General features: G+C 38.5%; 2 protein-coding genes across 2 annotated transcripts in view; one reads left to right on the top strand and one right to left on the bottom strand.

Moving 5' to 3' along the window:
- LOC145985570 (uncharacterized) overlaps window positions 1-4,875 on the top strand; it is a 67,252-nt gene extending 62,377 nt beyond the window's left edge. Inside the window, exons 13-16 of the mRNA XM_083119640.1 lie at window positions 509-723; window positions 1,664-1,849; window positions 3,477-3,615; window positions 4,010-4,875. Of these exons, the coding sequence (XP_082975766.1) occupies window positions 509-723; window positions 1,664-1,849; window positions 3,477-3,615; window positions 4,010-4,152 (683 nt within the window). The 3' untranslated portion in view covers window positions 4,153-4,875. The remainder of the gene's footprint in view (window positions 1-508; window positions 724-1,663; window positions 1,850-3,476; window positions 3,616-4,009) is intronic.
- A 1,494-nt stretch (window positions 4,876-6,369) lies between these two features.
- LOC145985842 (uncharacterized) lies at window positions 6,370-16,812 on the bottom strand. The gene is made up of 3 exons (XM_083119939.1): window positions 16,485-16,812; window positions 10,699-10,936; window positions 6,370-7,261 (listed from the first exon to the last, which is right to left on the bottom strand). Exons 1-3 carry the CDS (start codon window positions 16,745-16,747, stop codon window positions 6,941-6,943), a joined length of 822 nt encoding a protein of 273 aa, XP_082976065.1. The 5' UTR covers window positions 16,748-16,812; the 3' UTR covers window positions 6,370-6,940.
- Between the last annotated feature and the right edge of the window lie 435 nt (window positions 16,813-17,247).

The raw sequence follows: 17,247 nt of genomic DNA, 5'->3' as shown, positions 1-17,247 counted from the left end.
TGGTGCCAAGACAAGAGTGATGGATGTGTGAGGGAACTTAAGAATGAACCCCAAAGTATGGAAGATGCTTATTTAGGCTAATCTGGACAACATATTAACCACGGTTCAATGTGTTTCCACCAGATACCCCTTGATTACAAGGCAACACCGTTTATCACTAATCCATTCGGAAAATCAGTAATGCTCATGTATGTATGAGAACAAGAGTGATGGCACACAACTCTCATGTAAGAATGCTACAGTTCGATTCTGAATTCAGAACTAGCTTCACGTTCATAATTGATGTAGATTGGTATTATTTTCGAAAAGGGAGCGAGTCATAACTCTAAAATCCACCAAACGACAAATGAGCCGCTGACGTCATCGCAGCGCAGCACATATAGATAACCATCTAGCTCACGCTCTGCACTGTGGGTAGGTTCGCTGGAGATGTTCAGATAATATTTATTCCGACTGCCGACCGTGCATTCAGACACAACTTATTTACTGCTTTGTATTTTTCTTCCAGATTCCTTGTCTGACCAGACGACGATGCTCCTGACAAACGTGATGTACTTCAAGGGCGTCTGGCAGAGAACCTTCAACGCCAACAGAACCATCGTGGGGCCCTTCACGCCCAACCACGACGTCGAGGTGCCCGTTCCTATGATGCACCAGGTGGGAGACTTCCGGGCGGGAGAGGAGCCGACGTTGAATGCCAAATGGGTGGAACTCCCTTTCGACGTTAGTATGCACTTCTTTGCTCATTTGTGGGCTTCATTATATGGTTCCTTGATTCAGTATGATCCTGTCTATACACTGCACTCCTAGAGGTCACGGTAAAATTTACAATGTGCTACTGTTAAAATTAGACGGTCTTCCCGTCAATCTACAGAAACGGGCTGCAATGGACCATATTAGTGTTACGTCACTGAGCAAGATTGAGTCCAAACAATACAACATGACTGGAGTAGCCGGCGTCAGATCCGGAACTGCAGCCATTAGGCGACGCCGCTGCAGTCACGAGAGATTCTGAACTCTCATCATCCCTATCGACAGCGTCACTCTCGTTGGCTACGAGTTTGGAAGCGAAATGGATTTTCTTTAAAAAAAAATACGTGGTTTCCTTAGTCCAGTTAGTCTTTACCTTATATCGACACATTCTCCGAAATTTCATCTTTACATCACAATTTTGTTTCATAACTACTATCATACATAATCAACAAAGCTACTACACCTTGCGATGGAAAATCCAATGCTCTACAATGTTTGTACTCAATCATGCTCAGTTGTCTGCTGTTGACGTCACCACTAATATTGTCTATTGTTTATTTCGTGAGAGCAGGCGCATTTCCGTGCTGTGGCAGAGTGAGAAATAAACATGGCGTCGTTAAAGTTTGGAATATTAGACGCATTCATGTTTATATGTGCCTTTCGTTCAGCACATATAGCTCTCAAATTTAGTAATTACAAGTTGTATATTTTTTCATTAACTGCATTTAACTATGTAATAGTCGTAGAGGGCTTGTGGGAGTATTATTCCTGACCATCTTTGAACTCTATTGGGTGGGATGATTCGAACGAGAAATTTGTGAAACTGTATTACATTTTATTTACATAAAACCATGAATAAAATGAATTGTACTGTTTTGTCATGGTGCTGACTGTCAACACGCTTTTCCAGGGCGAAGAGTTCTCGATGCTGCTCATCCTTCCGAACGAGAAATTCGCGTTGGACTCTGTAGTAGCCAAACTGACGCCCGACATCCTGAACAAGATGACCAAGGACCCCAGCAGGAAGCAGGTCATCCTGAACGTCCCTCGCTTCAAACTTGTAACCGACACCAGCTTCGTTCCTGCTCTCAGCAAGGTAAGGATTAAGAGCAGCCTGTCGAAAGCTAAGATAGCAGTATAAGGCAAATTGTCCATCGCTATTTTCCATTTTAATTTATTGTTGTAATGAATGGACTCGTGTTCATACTGAACCAGACGTTGTTCTTTGCTCATTGGCAATTTTGCTTGTTCGAATGATCGTGGTATTCGACAGTTTCCCTACTGTAACATTTGCTTTCGGCTGTACACTGAAATACAAAAAATATTAACATTCACATTATCCATGATTCATGTCATTTCATTTTCTCCTAAACACAACGCAAAATGTGTCAGTTGACAGGTTGACTCCACACAGAAAAAAAAACGGATTTACTTGAATTAACAATATACGTTTGGTTAATCTTTTTGGAAACCGCCAAATAGAAAATTAACAGCCTTTACTAAATTTGGTAATTTTTCACTAAATTTTTTGGTAAATGATTACTAAAGAAAATGGTTCTCTTAAACAATCACTTGCTTGTCCAGGGGTTTATCTAGATTTTTCAATCTGGGGGGGGGGGGTGTAAGTGAATATTTAGGGGAGATAATCTGAGATAATGAGGTTAAAGAATTCACATTTGGTTACTTCAGCAGACATCTCTGTGTAACTTACAAAACCGTAAAGAAAATGGATAAAATTATTTAATTTTCTTTGCTCCATTTTACTTCCCCCTTCCACGCTCTTGCAAGGTTGACTGAGCCCCTCTGGTTGAACTAGTACTCACATGCCTGGTAAGGCACGAAAGTACTTGACCATTTTACAATTCTAGAAAAATGTACAGAAGAACAGTGTCATTAAAGAAAACCTTTGTTTAAACCTGTTTAAAATCCACTTTGTACGCTCAGATAGGTTAATCGAGACTGGCATCCGAACCAATGTGCAGTGTGCCTTCACTAGGAATCTAACCAGTGACGTCCTGATTGCAAGGCAACAACATTAGATAAGACACCTTTGGTAAGACCCAGGGTATAATAATATTACGTTACTTGAATCTTTTGTAATCTCAAATTTCTATCATAAATGAAATATTAATGTTTCAGAGCCCCGTATGCTCTTAAGTAAAAGATGGTCCTAAGTGAGAAATATGAAAAATTTATTTCGAAAAGAAAATAGCGAGATACAATTAAATTGCAAAATACCTTGCACATTATAGACTTAGTAAAACTGCTTTAAATATTTAACCACTAATGGTGTTAGGTTAAAAGTTCGAGTTAATGCAGCTAACTGCACATATTACTGGAACTGATTGTTCCTTTCAGAGAATTCCAAAAAATGCCAATGTTTCGATTTGATTGGTTTAGTTTATTTTACTTTACTCTTCTGAAATTTTTGTTTAATTGCGAAGATGAGGGTGAATGGTGATAAGATGAGAGGAACAATCACAAATGTACAGGGCCGAATGAACACGAGCCCCACAGAGAATTATACTGGATGTGAGTCCAGACGCCAGAGCATCTCTAATCTGCAAAATGCAGTCTTCGGAAAGGATCACCCCTTACACCCCAATGCCATTGTGCAAACAGTTAAATGGAAAGGGTATTCTCCATACACGTCTCGCACAAAATCCCTACTAAATGTGTTTGAAGAGAAGTTTCAGTTTCCTGATGATTCTTTGCCGTTTCAGCTCGGGTTACAAGACGTATTCAACATCAAGTCCAACCTGGAGGGGATCAGCAGTAAGAGGCCGCTCATGGTATCTGACGTCATCCACAAGGCAGAGATCGAGGTGAACGAAGAAGGAAGCACAGCATCCGCGTCAACAGGTAAACGCTGCATTTTAGTATCCGTCTGTAGGAATCACACATTGAATGTTTCTTTTTTAGGAAGTAACTACGTTACTGTTACTTTAAACGAAGTTACTTTTACCCCTTTTTTAAATTCTATATAAGATATAAATGTTGCCACGGAGGCCAATGGGTGAGTGTAGAGAGAAGGCATTATCTGAAGGGGCCATAATGAAGATGATGTGATCAGCACCACACTCTGGCCGTCTCTACTCCTAGGGTTGCTTGCAGGTCATATCAGCTTTATGCAGGGACGTTGTCCCAAAATTTTCTCAAAACCAAAAGTTCAATTTGCGCACTGCTGAATATGCCCTGAAGCCTTTTGTATGGTCACAGTTTGGAAGTATTTGACATCTCTTTGTTTCCTTTGCAGGAGTACTTGTGAACACACTGAGCCTGGGTTCATACACCGATGACCTCATCTTCTTCGCCAACCACCCGTTCCTTATGTTCGTCGTAGAGAAGCTGCACAATGTTATTCTGTTCGCGGGAAGAGTTTACAATCCCTCTCAGTAGTTTGTCAAGGACAGCAATTTGCTGAATAATCGTTTTCCATGCTATAGTAGTGACATCTTTCGCTTAAATCAGTGACATTCTTGCGTGGACAATGTAGGAACAAATTTTTACATCTAGAGACTGAATTAAAACGGCAAGCCTATGGACGGGGCAGGTCTGCAAGCGATGTCTGAAAACTTTGTTTTAGGCCTTGACTGGAGCCTGCCTCATTTCTGCCTAACCTACTAAGATGTTTATTTTCGTGTGAACAATTACTTGTCGCTATTATACGCTTACATAAGTAGCTGTGTTTGTCGCGTGGTGTATCTAAGAGCGAGCTGTGACTTCCACGTCTCTCTCCCGAGGTCCCAGAAAGTCACAAAACCAACTTCTCAGACATTTCTTGCAGAAATGTACAGTCGATAGTCTTAACCGAATTAATCTAAATGTTAAAGGTGTAAATTTTATTTTCCAACAGAAAATCTCTCTGTACACTACTGCACATACTGACAAGGAATGTGGCAATTATAAATTATATTTTTCATAAGACTGTTCTCCATTGATGAATATGTATACTCTAATCTGATATATGACATGAAATATTTAATCTGTTTTTTGAAGATCTCAACAATAAAAGTTTCATTTTTCTTTGTTACAAGATTCATTGTTGAGTTGAAATATCAATTGCATTTTAAACAATCTTAAGCATGTTGTTGGTTTTTGAAATAAATTTATTGAAATCAGTTTCTAGTTTTACGGTTCTTGATTGATTGGTTATTAAAACTCGTAATGGGTACGTCAGCACCGAGACTGTTTGCTCCATTTTCCTAAAAGACATGAGCATAGACGCGTGAGACTGTCTTATGCCGTTCAACATCGAAACACTTCTTCAAACCGCGCTTGTCAACCTGGGATTGATGAGTTACAAGTTTCCTAGTATCACGTTGAACAATCCTTCAATTATTTTCTTGAATTTGACTGTTCACACTGCGAATTCACGTGCTGCATCAAGAGTGCAATGCCAAGAGAAACTGCAGCCGTAGCAGTTGTACTGGTGTATGATGAAGATTAAGTTAAGACTAATCGTACGAAGATGGTTAAGCGAAGGAACACGTTAGCTTGTTGTGTGAACTTCGAAATCTTGCTGTGGGGACTCCAGAAACTAATTATGGACAAGCTCGGAGTCTTTCTACAGTTTGTCTTTTGATATCCAAAAGTGACAAGATGTTGAGAAATGCTATCTCGGAAGAAGCGAGACTCGTCGTCACTTTCAGATATCTTGGACTAGAAGATGCACGGCAATCTTTCAGACGCTGAATACATGCAGGTCGGCAATAAAACTATTGGAACATATTCCATGCAGTTGTTTTTATTGTAACACACCACATAGTACTAATTATATGTACCTAGATATAAAAAAAAAACTCAAGAGGCGAGATCATGCCGATTTATATTATATCTGGATGTTGAAAGGTACAGGAGAGGAAAGAAGTTCTGAATCCTCGAGCAGGATATTGGAACTCTGGTCGTAATGAAAGGGCGAGTAGGATTTTTGCGAGGATTCTAGCGTAATAACTAGAATTACGACAGATGAAGATGTTAGCATATTGTGTGGATCGCGTGGCCTGAGTTAGAAACAGTCTGAAAGAGCAACGTCTCTCAGCTAAATTGCTATAGAAAGGACACAAATTCCTTCCCCCGTTTTTTTTATTTTTTGTTTCTTACACATTTATTACATTGAGTAACCTGAAACCTATTTCCTTTAATATCTTGAACTAGCTAAAGTTCCTTAAGCTATTACTAAATGTAAAATAGTCAATAGAAAAATACAAAAAAAAAACTTTTTGAAAAAATGTTCCTAATTTCGTTCCTGAGATTTAAAGGAGAAAATAGGAGAAACAAATTATTTGATCCATGTGCATATTTAAGGACAAGGTTTTATTTATGGACATGCATATTATATTTACATACACAAAAATTAAAAAGATAAGAAAAGAAGGAACGCAAAAAAAGCACGTAATTTAAAATTTTTGGAAGTAAAAGTCTGAAAACTAAAAGAAGAAAAAAACATTTCCTTTAAGCGTGTCACAAGATTTTTTTAATAGTGTTTAGTCTAATTGACACTTCCGAAGGATCTTCTGAAGATTATTAAATAATACCAGGAATATCCTTTTTTTGTGTTGACACCATCTGAAGTACCTTTATCATTTTCACCTCTTATCTGCTGGAAACGCTATACCACACATGAAGTAGTCAACATCTCCACTGTCTCTACCTTCATCTTCCCGTGATATCTATAGGATATGTTCTTCATTCTCGCTTGGTGAATCAAGCGTCAGCTTTCTCCTTGATTCTCGTCACAGCTATCCTTTATTCTGCCAAGAAATAGTTATCCTTCATACCCGTACGATCTTTCCTGGCTGAATATATTTATTAAAACTAGCAGGCTTAGCCACAAGTCCATTTTTCTTCTAAAGAAAACTATCTTCATGGGACTAAATTACGACGAACGCTATTTTTCCAACACAACTTCTTGTTTCATTCAAGCGTCATAAAACGAGACTTCTAATTACAAACTCAAAAATAGACAGTATAAACAGCGAGGACATTTGTTTTACAAAAAAATATGTACTTTATACGCTGCAAAATGGTGACAGAAATAGCAGATTTTTTTTTCTCTGTAACAAAAATAAATTACTATATAATAAGGAAACTGAACGACACTTCAAGCCTTCCTTACGCTAGTTTCTTATACTCGCCGGCCGGTTGCAGCATTTAACCCTGGAGGACGATATTTGGGCTCTTTCCTCTATATATCGCTTTCTGTGAGGCGGCCTTTAAAGCCGTGATAAAGCACCTTATTTATCATTAACTCTGCCAGTAGTCTTTGCTCTGTGTCCATTGTTCTTAATTTAGCGGCCACGGTCACACCGTAGGCATCAAATTCGTCCGTCTGGTTTTCGCGCATCAGAACATTTTCGGCACGATGCAAAAGTCTCCTTTTCTTCGCCAATTGGTCGAGCTGAGATTGTTGCTTCATTTTCCTTTTCGCCTTCGGAACTACGTCGACACCTTTTGCTGTTGTGGGAATGACATTGCTTTCCGTCCTTCTCACACTGTTACCTTGCTTCTGAAATATGAAATAAACTTCATTAGCAAGATTTTCTTTTAATGTGAACATCCTTGTCCAACCATCAGTGATAATTATGAATTTTTATTACTCCATATAAACCATATACTTAGTGTTTGGAGGGTTCGGTACAGTTTCGTTTCTTTTCATTACAAAACAAAAAAAAACGTAATTAATTACCAAATTTCTATAATTTACAATCCAAATATTCCCTTACGCTATATTATTTTTTTATTTATAGTATTTTCAATTTGTTTTTTAGCCTTGTCATGCACCATTCTGGGTGTGTATCATTTGCTAGATGGCTGAATATTTTAATTTCCATCTGTTCTGGTCCTTCTTGAACTAGTTTCAATCTGGTGAAGTACGTATATAGAACCGTTTCATAGATCTATGGTGAAAGTAGAGTAAATATTTTGTATTTTCAAAACAAAGTTTTGCCCGATGGTCTACTTTTTATTCCTGCTGAAATCCAAATTTTGTCTTGTAAATGTGTCTAAACTTGCAGATGAGTTTCCCCAAAATATAATTCCATAATTCGTTAGCGAATGCAACATCGCATAATATACCTGAATTATTGAATTTGTATTTAGTGTTTCTTTCAATATTCTCAGTACGTACAAATTGAAATTTCTTTTTTTTTCTCTAAAGTATTTTTATGTGGTGCAATTTAGATTTTCATTTATAATCTTTCCTTCCTACTGTCTTCAAATGGCCATGAAGTTAGAATATATAATTTGGTATTTTTTTTACATTTGTTTCTCAAACTGTGAAGATGCTGTCCATAGTCGTCACAATACTATTAAAAAACCGCCACATAGTGGAACTTATTTCTTTAATTACATATTTTATGTTACTCTGTTTAAGGGGGGGAGATACAGTTACGCACCAATTGTGCATTTATTTCAATATCGCCCGAATGGGCACTGCTACTAAAAAAAAAAAAACCTGGGCGTATCAAGAGTATGAATTTCTCTCCATGTTGCAAGTGGAAGCGTTTTTTTGAAAAATATGAAGAATAAGAATTTTCGGAATCCCATGTATTCCTTATGGAGAATCAACTTCAACATCAAATTACAGCTAATCAAATTGGAGTTTCGACTTTTCTGCTTGGAAATCACTTTTTCAAACTGCCCTCTTCTCATTGATATCATTTTCTATTCCATCGGAAGTTTGATATTCCCAAGATAACAAATCAAATAATACTCCCATAAGCCCAATGCATTTCTCCTTGCCTCCTGGCAGTGTTGCCAAACCTGGAACGCATAAAAAGAGCTAAATTTAATCTTAAATGGAGTTAAAACTGACTTTTAAGGAGCTAGATTTACGAAGTGCTTCCTAGAGCAATGTTAGTTGTCAAAGGGGTGGAGCGCTGCTATTACCGTTATACAGTTAGCTCTAAATTGATGGCAATTTATTCTTAGTTTTTACCATCTAGATCCGGAGTCATCATCTATCTCATGGTCGTATGAAATCGAAAATAAAAGATTCCCTAATAACAATATTATGCCAATTTCACGTCAACACGGAGCTATTAAAAAAAAAAGTAGCTGGAGATATAAGAGGGGGTGGGGCGAGGCAGCCAATATAACGATATCACGTCACGTGCAAAATATATAATCATGGCAAAGTTGGTCTATGTGGGCCGGAACCAGTGATGGTATCATAGTGAGGCACGGGGGTGGGCGCCCCAGTTCACAGCCAAACGAGTGCACGAAAGAGCCAGATCTGGCTCCAAGAGAGCTAAGTTGGCAACACTGACTCGGAGGGAAAAGCCGGGCGGAGACTGTCCCGCATACCCTTAACAAATGCAAATTATGAATTTCTCATGAACAATGTTGTTACCAATGGGCGTGTCTCAAATAGAGGGGTCATGGAAAACACATCGTTTAATCTTAAATTGAAAGATCCACACATTAATGGGTTTGACATTTCTGAAGCGCCTTACGAAAAGGTCATCCCTTACACCCCTCTAAATGTTTTGACACGGAGAAAATTGAAAATGGCGCTGCGTCTCAAGCCGCGTGGCGAAACCAACTTTATTTGACGAGTTACAAGTAGGTCCAACTCGAAAACAAAGCCTGGCCAAACATTTCAGGGCCAGTTTCGGGATGAAAGTCGTCGATTTCCTGATCGCATCCTAATCAAAAGCGAGGGTGCCATCCTTTCTGGAACACGGACAAGAAACATAAAATCCTTAGCATTCCACATATATTTCTCAACATTTTCAAACATGTATGATAACAAAAAAAAAAAAAAAAAAAAAAAAAAAAAAAAAAAAAAGAAATGCACGAAAACATCTCAACGCTCCTTCAAATTTCTGTAACTTTACTGAGCGTTTAATCTCCAGATACTGGCAATATATTGACTTTATATAAATGGCTCGGTGGTAAAACATGGTGACATTTTGGTCATTATTAAGTTTGTGCAGTAAGGTTATTAGAAGCTACGTTGTAGATAAATTGTTTCCGTGTTGTGTTTACCAATGTCAGAAGCGTTCAAAGTGTCTAATGCAAAATGCATGACATGGCTCTTACACGCGAAAGTGGACACTGGCACTTTTTTGCTTTGTAACTCAACAATGACAATGACCAAAATGTCACTGATCGTGTTTTACCCCAGAGCCCTTCATTTAATACAGTAAATAGTTTATGTTAAAGCTATCTATAAATTTGTATGGTGATTGAAACTTTTAACTTAACTAACAAAAATGTAGCTTGCTTGCACTCTTAAATCCGTTCCATGGCTAATCCTTGGCATTACCGACAGTGTTGATTTTTCAATTCTTCAAACTATTAATGAAATATGTACTCATTCCCATATTTTGTCATAACTTTCATCCACCTCAATCAAGAATTTGTTTGGAAGATTCAGGGCAAATTTTAGTCACGAAGTTGTGTGATTTAGCACAAATTATTATTTGAAATACTCTTCTATTTGATCACGTGCAGAACGTGAAAACGTTAAATTCTAACCTGGTTTTTACATTTTATTCTCTACTTTTTGGGCCAACTCATTTTTTACTTAAGTTATTCTGAAATGGGTGGCCAGACCTTCATAAAGAGAGTCAAGAGAGTAGGAGAAAAAAATGTATAATACTTCAATGAGACTTGAAAAATATCCTGGTAATATCGAATGGTTGCACAACGGTTTAAAGCAAACGATTGTGCAAAAATAATTACACTAAAAATGTCCAAGTCATTGCAAAATTAATAGAGGTACGTAATAGGTTGAAGAAAAACTATTCCTTTTGATTGTTTTTGTTAACTGAAGTACCAGTACCAAACTGAAGCACAGTTCATGCAAACTACAAGTCAGTCCTTGTTTAAATTTAAATATCTAAAGCTGTATGACGGTATCACAACTACTCTTTACATGCATGTTACGACATATTATGCTCGAATAGTAAATACCCGAATGTAGTTTGCTGTTCTTACCTGTGTGTTGATTGAGTTGCCCTGATCATCATGATGCTCATCATTTAGATCGTGGTCTCCCCATTCTCCCTCATCACCATCATCATCATATACTACTTCCACAGGAGGACTACATTCTATAACATCCTCGGGAATACTTGGAAATGTAAATCTTGGAATCATTTGATCTTTCAAGAAGCTCATCAACTCATAATACCATAGTTTTGGAACATAGGTTTCGTCTGTAGAACTACCCGATCTGGAAATGGACAAAAATAGTGCAAGGTAAAATTTATGTAAAATGCTTGAGCTTGAGAATTGAAAAAAATAATTCAAAAATATCATTGGACCTGAGAAGATAATCTGTACAGCTACATTCTACTTATTCAAGCCGGCCCCCGTGGCGGAGTGGTTAGCACATCGCGCTACGACGCCAGAGGTCCGGGGTTCGAATCCCGGCCTGAGCATGGATGTTTGTGAGTGTCCATTCATCAATTTCATCACATATTATCACTTATCCCCATTTTCGCAAATTAGCCAAAAGTGGCATTACTTATTCAAGTTCAAGGGTTTTTGCAGATGCTCATGTTCAAACTGTAGGTCCAGTCTTGATTGGTCTCTGTGAAATCCAACCGGAGTTCCTGAACTCCCTCTAAAAACAATTTATTTTAAATCAATCGCAGATTGCTTTTAGTTCCTTTCTGTTGTAATAATCTTCAATGTATAAAAGAGTTTGTCCTCACTCATTGACTCAGCAACGCACAGCCCAAACCCAAAGACCCAGAAACCTGAAAATTTAAGTGGGGATGAGATCGCCCACGGCACTGAAGCAAAAGAGTAGGAGCCCGTTCAAAATATTGGTGCCTTACTAAATTTATGATCCTTTCCACTTTAAGAGACTGGTTGACAGACTCGCTTTATTTTACTTCTCTTTTCTGCAACCTTTGGGAAGATGAGGATGAAATTGATGAAAGGACAATCACAAACACAATGAACAACACACTACACAAGTCCCACAGGGGATCATACTGACTATGAGTCCATACGCCAGAGCCTCGTTAGACTTCAAGTGTAGATGCAGTCCAGAGGGGTGGACATTTGAGTGCATTCCGAATGGGTCACTCCTTAAACCCCTGGACTTGAAATATACCTTTAAGTATATAAATACTTGTTAAATATTGTTTGTTGATAAAGATGTAATACACAATTTACCAAATAATGTGATATTATGTGGAGAAACATTTTGAAAACTGAAAAAGGTTAAAATCGGAAATACGAGTTAGGTGTTCTGATGAGTCAGTTATAAAAATATTGATTTCACTGATTCATTTTACTTCGCTTTTCTGCCACTTTTGGCTAATTGCGAAAATGAGGAGTGATAACTTGATTAAATTGATGAAGAAATACTCACAAAGAACACTCATGTTCAGGCAGGGATTCGAACCCGGAACCCCTGGAGTCGTAGGCGTAGCGCGCTGTTCTAACCACTGAGCCACGAAGATCGGGAATTAAATGAATAATACTTCATGTGGTGTTCTGTTACATTAAAACACATCAGGGTGTCTTCCAATGATTGTGGTCAAGAGTTTTTGCTATTTTTTACAGTATAGTGAATTTACATTGTTATATACCTGTGCTGGGATTTGATAAAATTGAATATTTGGAAATCTAAAATTGTTTTGAGTTGTGGTTAATATTTGTTCACTCTGTTCCTTAAGAATTACATTCTTGTATGCGTGAGTAATAGGGTTATTCCCAATCCAGCGTCACGTATCCCTCATTTTCATTTTCGAGTTACGTTTAGCTAAGCAGCCTGACAGGAAGTATAGGAAAGTGTTAACTTCAGCACCAGCTCAGCAAAAAGCATTCGCCAATATTTGCAAAGGAAAATTGATGAGAGAGAAAAAGGGGAGGAGTTTTGATGAGGAGGAAGGCATGTTGGATCTGGCTCGGGAGAGAGAGGAGTTGGTCTTGAGTTTTGGGAGAGAAGAGGAGAGTGGTTCTGGAGGAAGAAGAAGGGGGTTTTGAGTTTTGGAGAGAGGAGTGCAGCGAAGCTGTGTGAGATTTTAAGGAGGCGAACTGAACTTCAGCAAGCGAGTGACAGTTATTTTAGAAACTCTTCGGTCCACGCTTCCAAAGAGAGAGACAGGTAATATACTTTTAATGCCATTCTTTGCCAATGCAGGCTTAAGGTCATTGTAACCCAAATCTAGAGAGTTGCCATTCTATAAAGTGTTATGTAAATTTAAGTGCATTCAGGTACCTCCTGCAGTATGCAGATGCAGCCAAGCGAGAGCTTACGAGCTACCGCTAACCCCCAATAGAATAATATCTTTAATCTAAAAGGCTCCAGGTCTGATCCCCGAACCATTCGAGGTTCATTTTTGTCACAAGACGTGGTAGAGGTGCGATTTGGGCCTCTCATCCATTTCCTTTCCGGAAATGCGATGAGAATAGACCGTTAATTTTCCACGTAATGGTGGTATCAGCCTTTATTTATTTCATCTTGCAATACATGCAACTGGCATTTCTTTGCCAACCCAAGAGAGTGATGATAATGTGGAAAACTAGTCGCACACTTTAACAGCAACCCATTTTATTAACTGGAACTTAATTTTTCTCACATTTCATTTCTTAGTGTTTTGCACTCTTAACGCCACTTAATGTTCTCACAAATTGCATTCATTGTTCTAAATTTATATTGGTGACCACGGCAAATTATTTCATTTTTGACAGCGACGTCGTGATAGTTAAAGAGATGGAATGCAGTGGATAATACACGCAAGTGCTTTCGCGTGTTTTCAGAACATTCCGGACTTTACATAGGAACTTTTACGCCATACAGCAAGGACTGTAGGATTACTTTTTTAATAACCAATATATATACACATATAATGGACATTTGATTTTAATATTCCACTCATTATGTATTTGTAGTGGACTAAGTTGTTTTTTTTCTTTACTTATCACGTGTGTATTCAAATATCTACTCATATTTAATGGACGGTGTTGGACAATTTTGGTATTTTAATACGTAATGCACTATAGCATTATTCACTATAATATGATATATTTTCAACAATCTTTTTTTTTCTCTCATTTTTATTGGAAGATGGTACTTATATCTTCTATACATATATTATTCTCTCACAGAGATTCAATGGACGGAGAAACTTGCGTGTGCTTCGATACAATATATATTCACCAGGATCCTCTTATATAAGTGCAAATTGTCTTGAAATTTATTGTGGCGTGAGCAGTTGCTCCCATATTCCTAGTGCTTTGGTGTTAGCCCCCCCACATGCTTAGTGGGTGGAGCACCAAATTATGGCTTTGGCCTTTCTGACGTCAGTTCAGCTGACAAGTGAGTTCACTGGTGTGAGTTTGATGTATCAACATCTTTGGTTCTCTGACCCGAGCCGACATTACCGCTTAGCTCGTGTTGATAAACATTTCTTGGAAGCCAATGTATGCGTGCTCAGCATAAACATTGTAGTACGCACACGTTCATTTCATTCATGCTAGAGACAAACGAAATATGGCATTGGACTTCTCATTTTTGATTGCCATCTCGGCTTTTAATTTTAGTTTGCTCCCACAGAGCTTTTGTTTTGATATTCGATAGTCCAAATTAGATTACGACTTGACACCTGTCAACCAAATCTAATTTTGACTGCATTTTTTTTTTCTCCTTCCCTTTAGTTTTAGAGTTAGTCTGTAGTGTTCATTTTCATTGATGTGAAATGTATTTTTATTTTTCTTCATTAAATAAATAGACCTTCTAAGGGACTGCATTGGCATAACCGGCACTGTACCTGCAACTTGTCTCAACGTTTTAAAAATTCAAAGAAATTTTTTTCGCCCAGCTGGATACCGTCACGTATCCCTCATTTTCATTTTCGAGTTACGTTTAGCTAAGCAGCCTGACAGGAAGTATAGGAAAGTGTTAACTTCAGCACCAGCTCAGCAAAAAGCATTCGCCAATATTTGCAAAGGAAAATTGATGAGAGAGAAAAAGGGGAGGAGTTTTGATGAGGAGGAAGGCATGTTGGATCTGGCTCGGGAGAGAGAGGAGTTGGTCTTGAGTTTTGGGAGAGAAGAGGAGAGTGGTTCTGGAGGAAGAAGAAGGGGGTTTTGAGTTTTGGAGAGAGGAGTGCAGCGAAGCTGTGTGAGATTTTAAGGAGGCGAACTGAACTTCAGCAAGCGAGTGACAGTTATTTTAGAAACTCTTCGGTCCACGCTTCCAAAGAGAGAGACAGGTAATATACTTTTAATGCCATTCTTTGCCAATGCAGGCTTAAGGTCATTGTAACCCAAATCTAGAGAGTTGCCATTCTATAAAGTGTTATGTAAATTTAAGTGCATTCAGGTACCTCCTGCAGTATGCAGATGCAGCCAAGCGAGAGCTTACGAGCTACCGCTAACCCCCAATAGAATAATATCTTTAATCTAAAAGGCTCCAGGTCTGATCCCCGAACCATTCGAGGTTCATTTTTGTCACAAGACGCCAGGATGAAGTCTGAGGCATTAATTTTTACATCACCAAGTCTAAATCTCTTGTTAAAGTACAGCTTCAGCCTTCTGGTAGGGGTTTTTCATTGAATAAAAATACAGGGTGTCCATAAATTATCTTTACAATTTTAGAACTTGAAAACTATACTAGATAATGACAAACAGTTTTTAACATGTGACAAGAAAACTAATAAAGTTTTTTTTTCATTTTCCAGGTGACGCAGATTTGACGAAAAATGTGGACGCCACAGAAAAAAGCTGAGTGTGTAGCCTGGTTTATAGAGACGAAGTCCGATACCCAAGTGCAACGAAACTTTCGGACACAGTATGGAAGGGAACCACCGTCCCGACCCACCATTCGGGCTTGGCATACGTCATTCATGGAAACTGGCAGTGTTCTCCATAAACAGGGGGCGGGTCGGCCATCTGTGTCAGACGCCAACGTGGACAGGGTGCGGCAGGAGTTTGCAAGGAGTCCGACAAAATCAGTGCGTACGGCGGCCAGAGAGTTGGCAATGACACGAGCAACAGTGCATAAAGTCTTGCATAAGAGGTTACGTCTGTATCCCTACAAGGTGGTGGTTCCCTTCCATACTGTGTCCGAAAGTTTCGTTGCACTTGGGTATCGGGCTTCGTCTCTATAAACCAGGCTACACACTCAGCTTTTTCCTATGGCGTCTACATTGTTCGTCAAATCTGCATCACCTGGAAAATAAATAAAAAAAACTTTGAGTTTTCTTGTCACATGTTGAAACCCGTTTGTCATTATCTAGTATAGTTTTCAAGTTATTCAAGTCTAAAATTGTAAAGATAATTTATGGACACCCTGTATATATTTTCTTAATTTTGCAACTATACCTAAGTAGGGGGATTAAATAAATGTTAAGAAAAGGGGAAAATGGTGAAGAGAAAGGAAATAAAGGTCAAGAAAAAGTCAAGAATTTTGGATTTGTTATTTTGGTAAACAGTCCCTTCGCATGCATCATTATTACAATGTTGTTCTATTGGAAATCTGAGTGAATTGACATGATGATGGACAATTTGCCTACTATTACATTTTTCGTTGTATTACCAAGCAAAATGCCCATCACTATATTTATTCTTATTGCTTTACGCCGTGAAAGCTTCAAGAATTCAGACAAAACTCCAACGAAGCTCCTGACAACCTCTGCATCAGCATACGTAAAAATCTATTCTTAAAAACACGTAGGATGAAGGAGAAAAATGAATGAAAATAGTCATGGACAATTTGCCTAGCAATACTTGTGAATCCTACTGTACAGCGCCTCACTCACCTTATCGAAGACTGAACTTTGTTCCATTCTCTCCGGAACGTTCCTCTGATCACGTTGATTTTGCTCTTCACAAACTCGACGTCTGCATCATCATATACAGTCCGTGTTAGCTGAACCAGGTCTTCATACGCCTCCTCTTTCACGACTTTGTTCATGTAATCGCTGCTTTTCACATTCCATAAACATGTAAGCGAGTGATAACGATTTATAAATTCTGTCATGAATTCCACGGAGTTCAGTCTCATTGCTACAGACTTTTCCATTTCAGCTCCTCATATTAAAATAAAATAGTAGTGTCAAACACAACCCAACGCAAAGCGATTAGATGTTAACGCGAGTCACAAATTCAACGTATCTGCCTGCGTTCCTAGCTTGCCGAATGAGCTTACTACGCATGCGCTCATCATTCCCGGCTTGGCAAGGTGCTGCACAAGGTCAATATTCCATCGCGCAGGGAGCGGTTGTCAACCCGGAAACAGTGTTGCCATAAACGCAGAGCAAAATTTACCTTCCGCATGCAATTTTTACCTTCGCCTTAAAATATAATTTAAATCCGCCATCACAGAACTTCAACATAAAATTTCCCTGCTAATTTCATATTTATTGCATGAAATGTTTCTCTTCCCCTGAAGTGCTCTGCGACGAGGGAAATTTCCTTCATGTGCCAACACTGGCCGAAAAATATCTACTAGTAGATTTATCCTTCAATCAACCACGGCTTGAAGCATGCTTGAAGACACCGGTCAAACTTGGATTTAGCGGA

Source organism: Lepisma saccharinum, chromosome 3 (genome assembly GCF_977018435.1).
Source record: "Lepisma saccharinum chromosome 3, izLepSacc3.1, whole genome shotgun sequence".
Taxonomy (NCBI): domain Eukaryota; kingdom Metazoa; phylum Arthropoda; class Insecta; order Zygentoma; family Lepismatidae; genus Lepisma; species Lepisma saccharinum.
The sequence above is the reverse complement of the archived record's forward strand: the minus strand, read 5'-3'. Positions and strand labels throughout refer to the sequence as shown.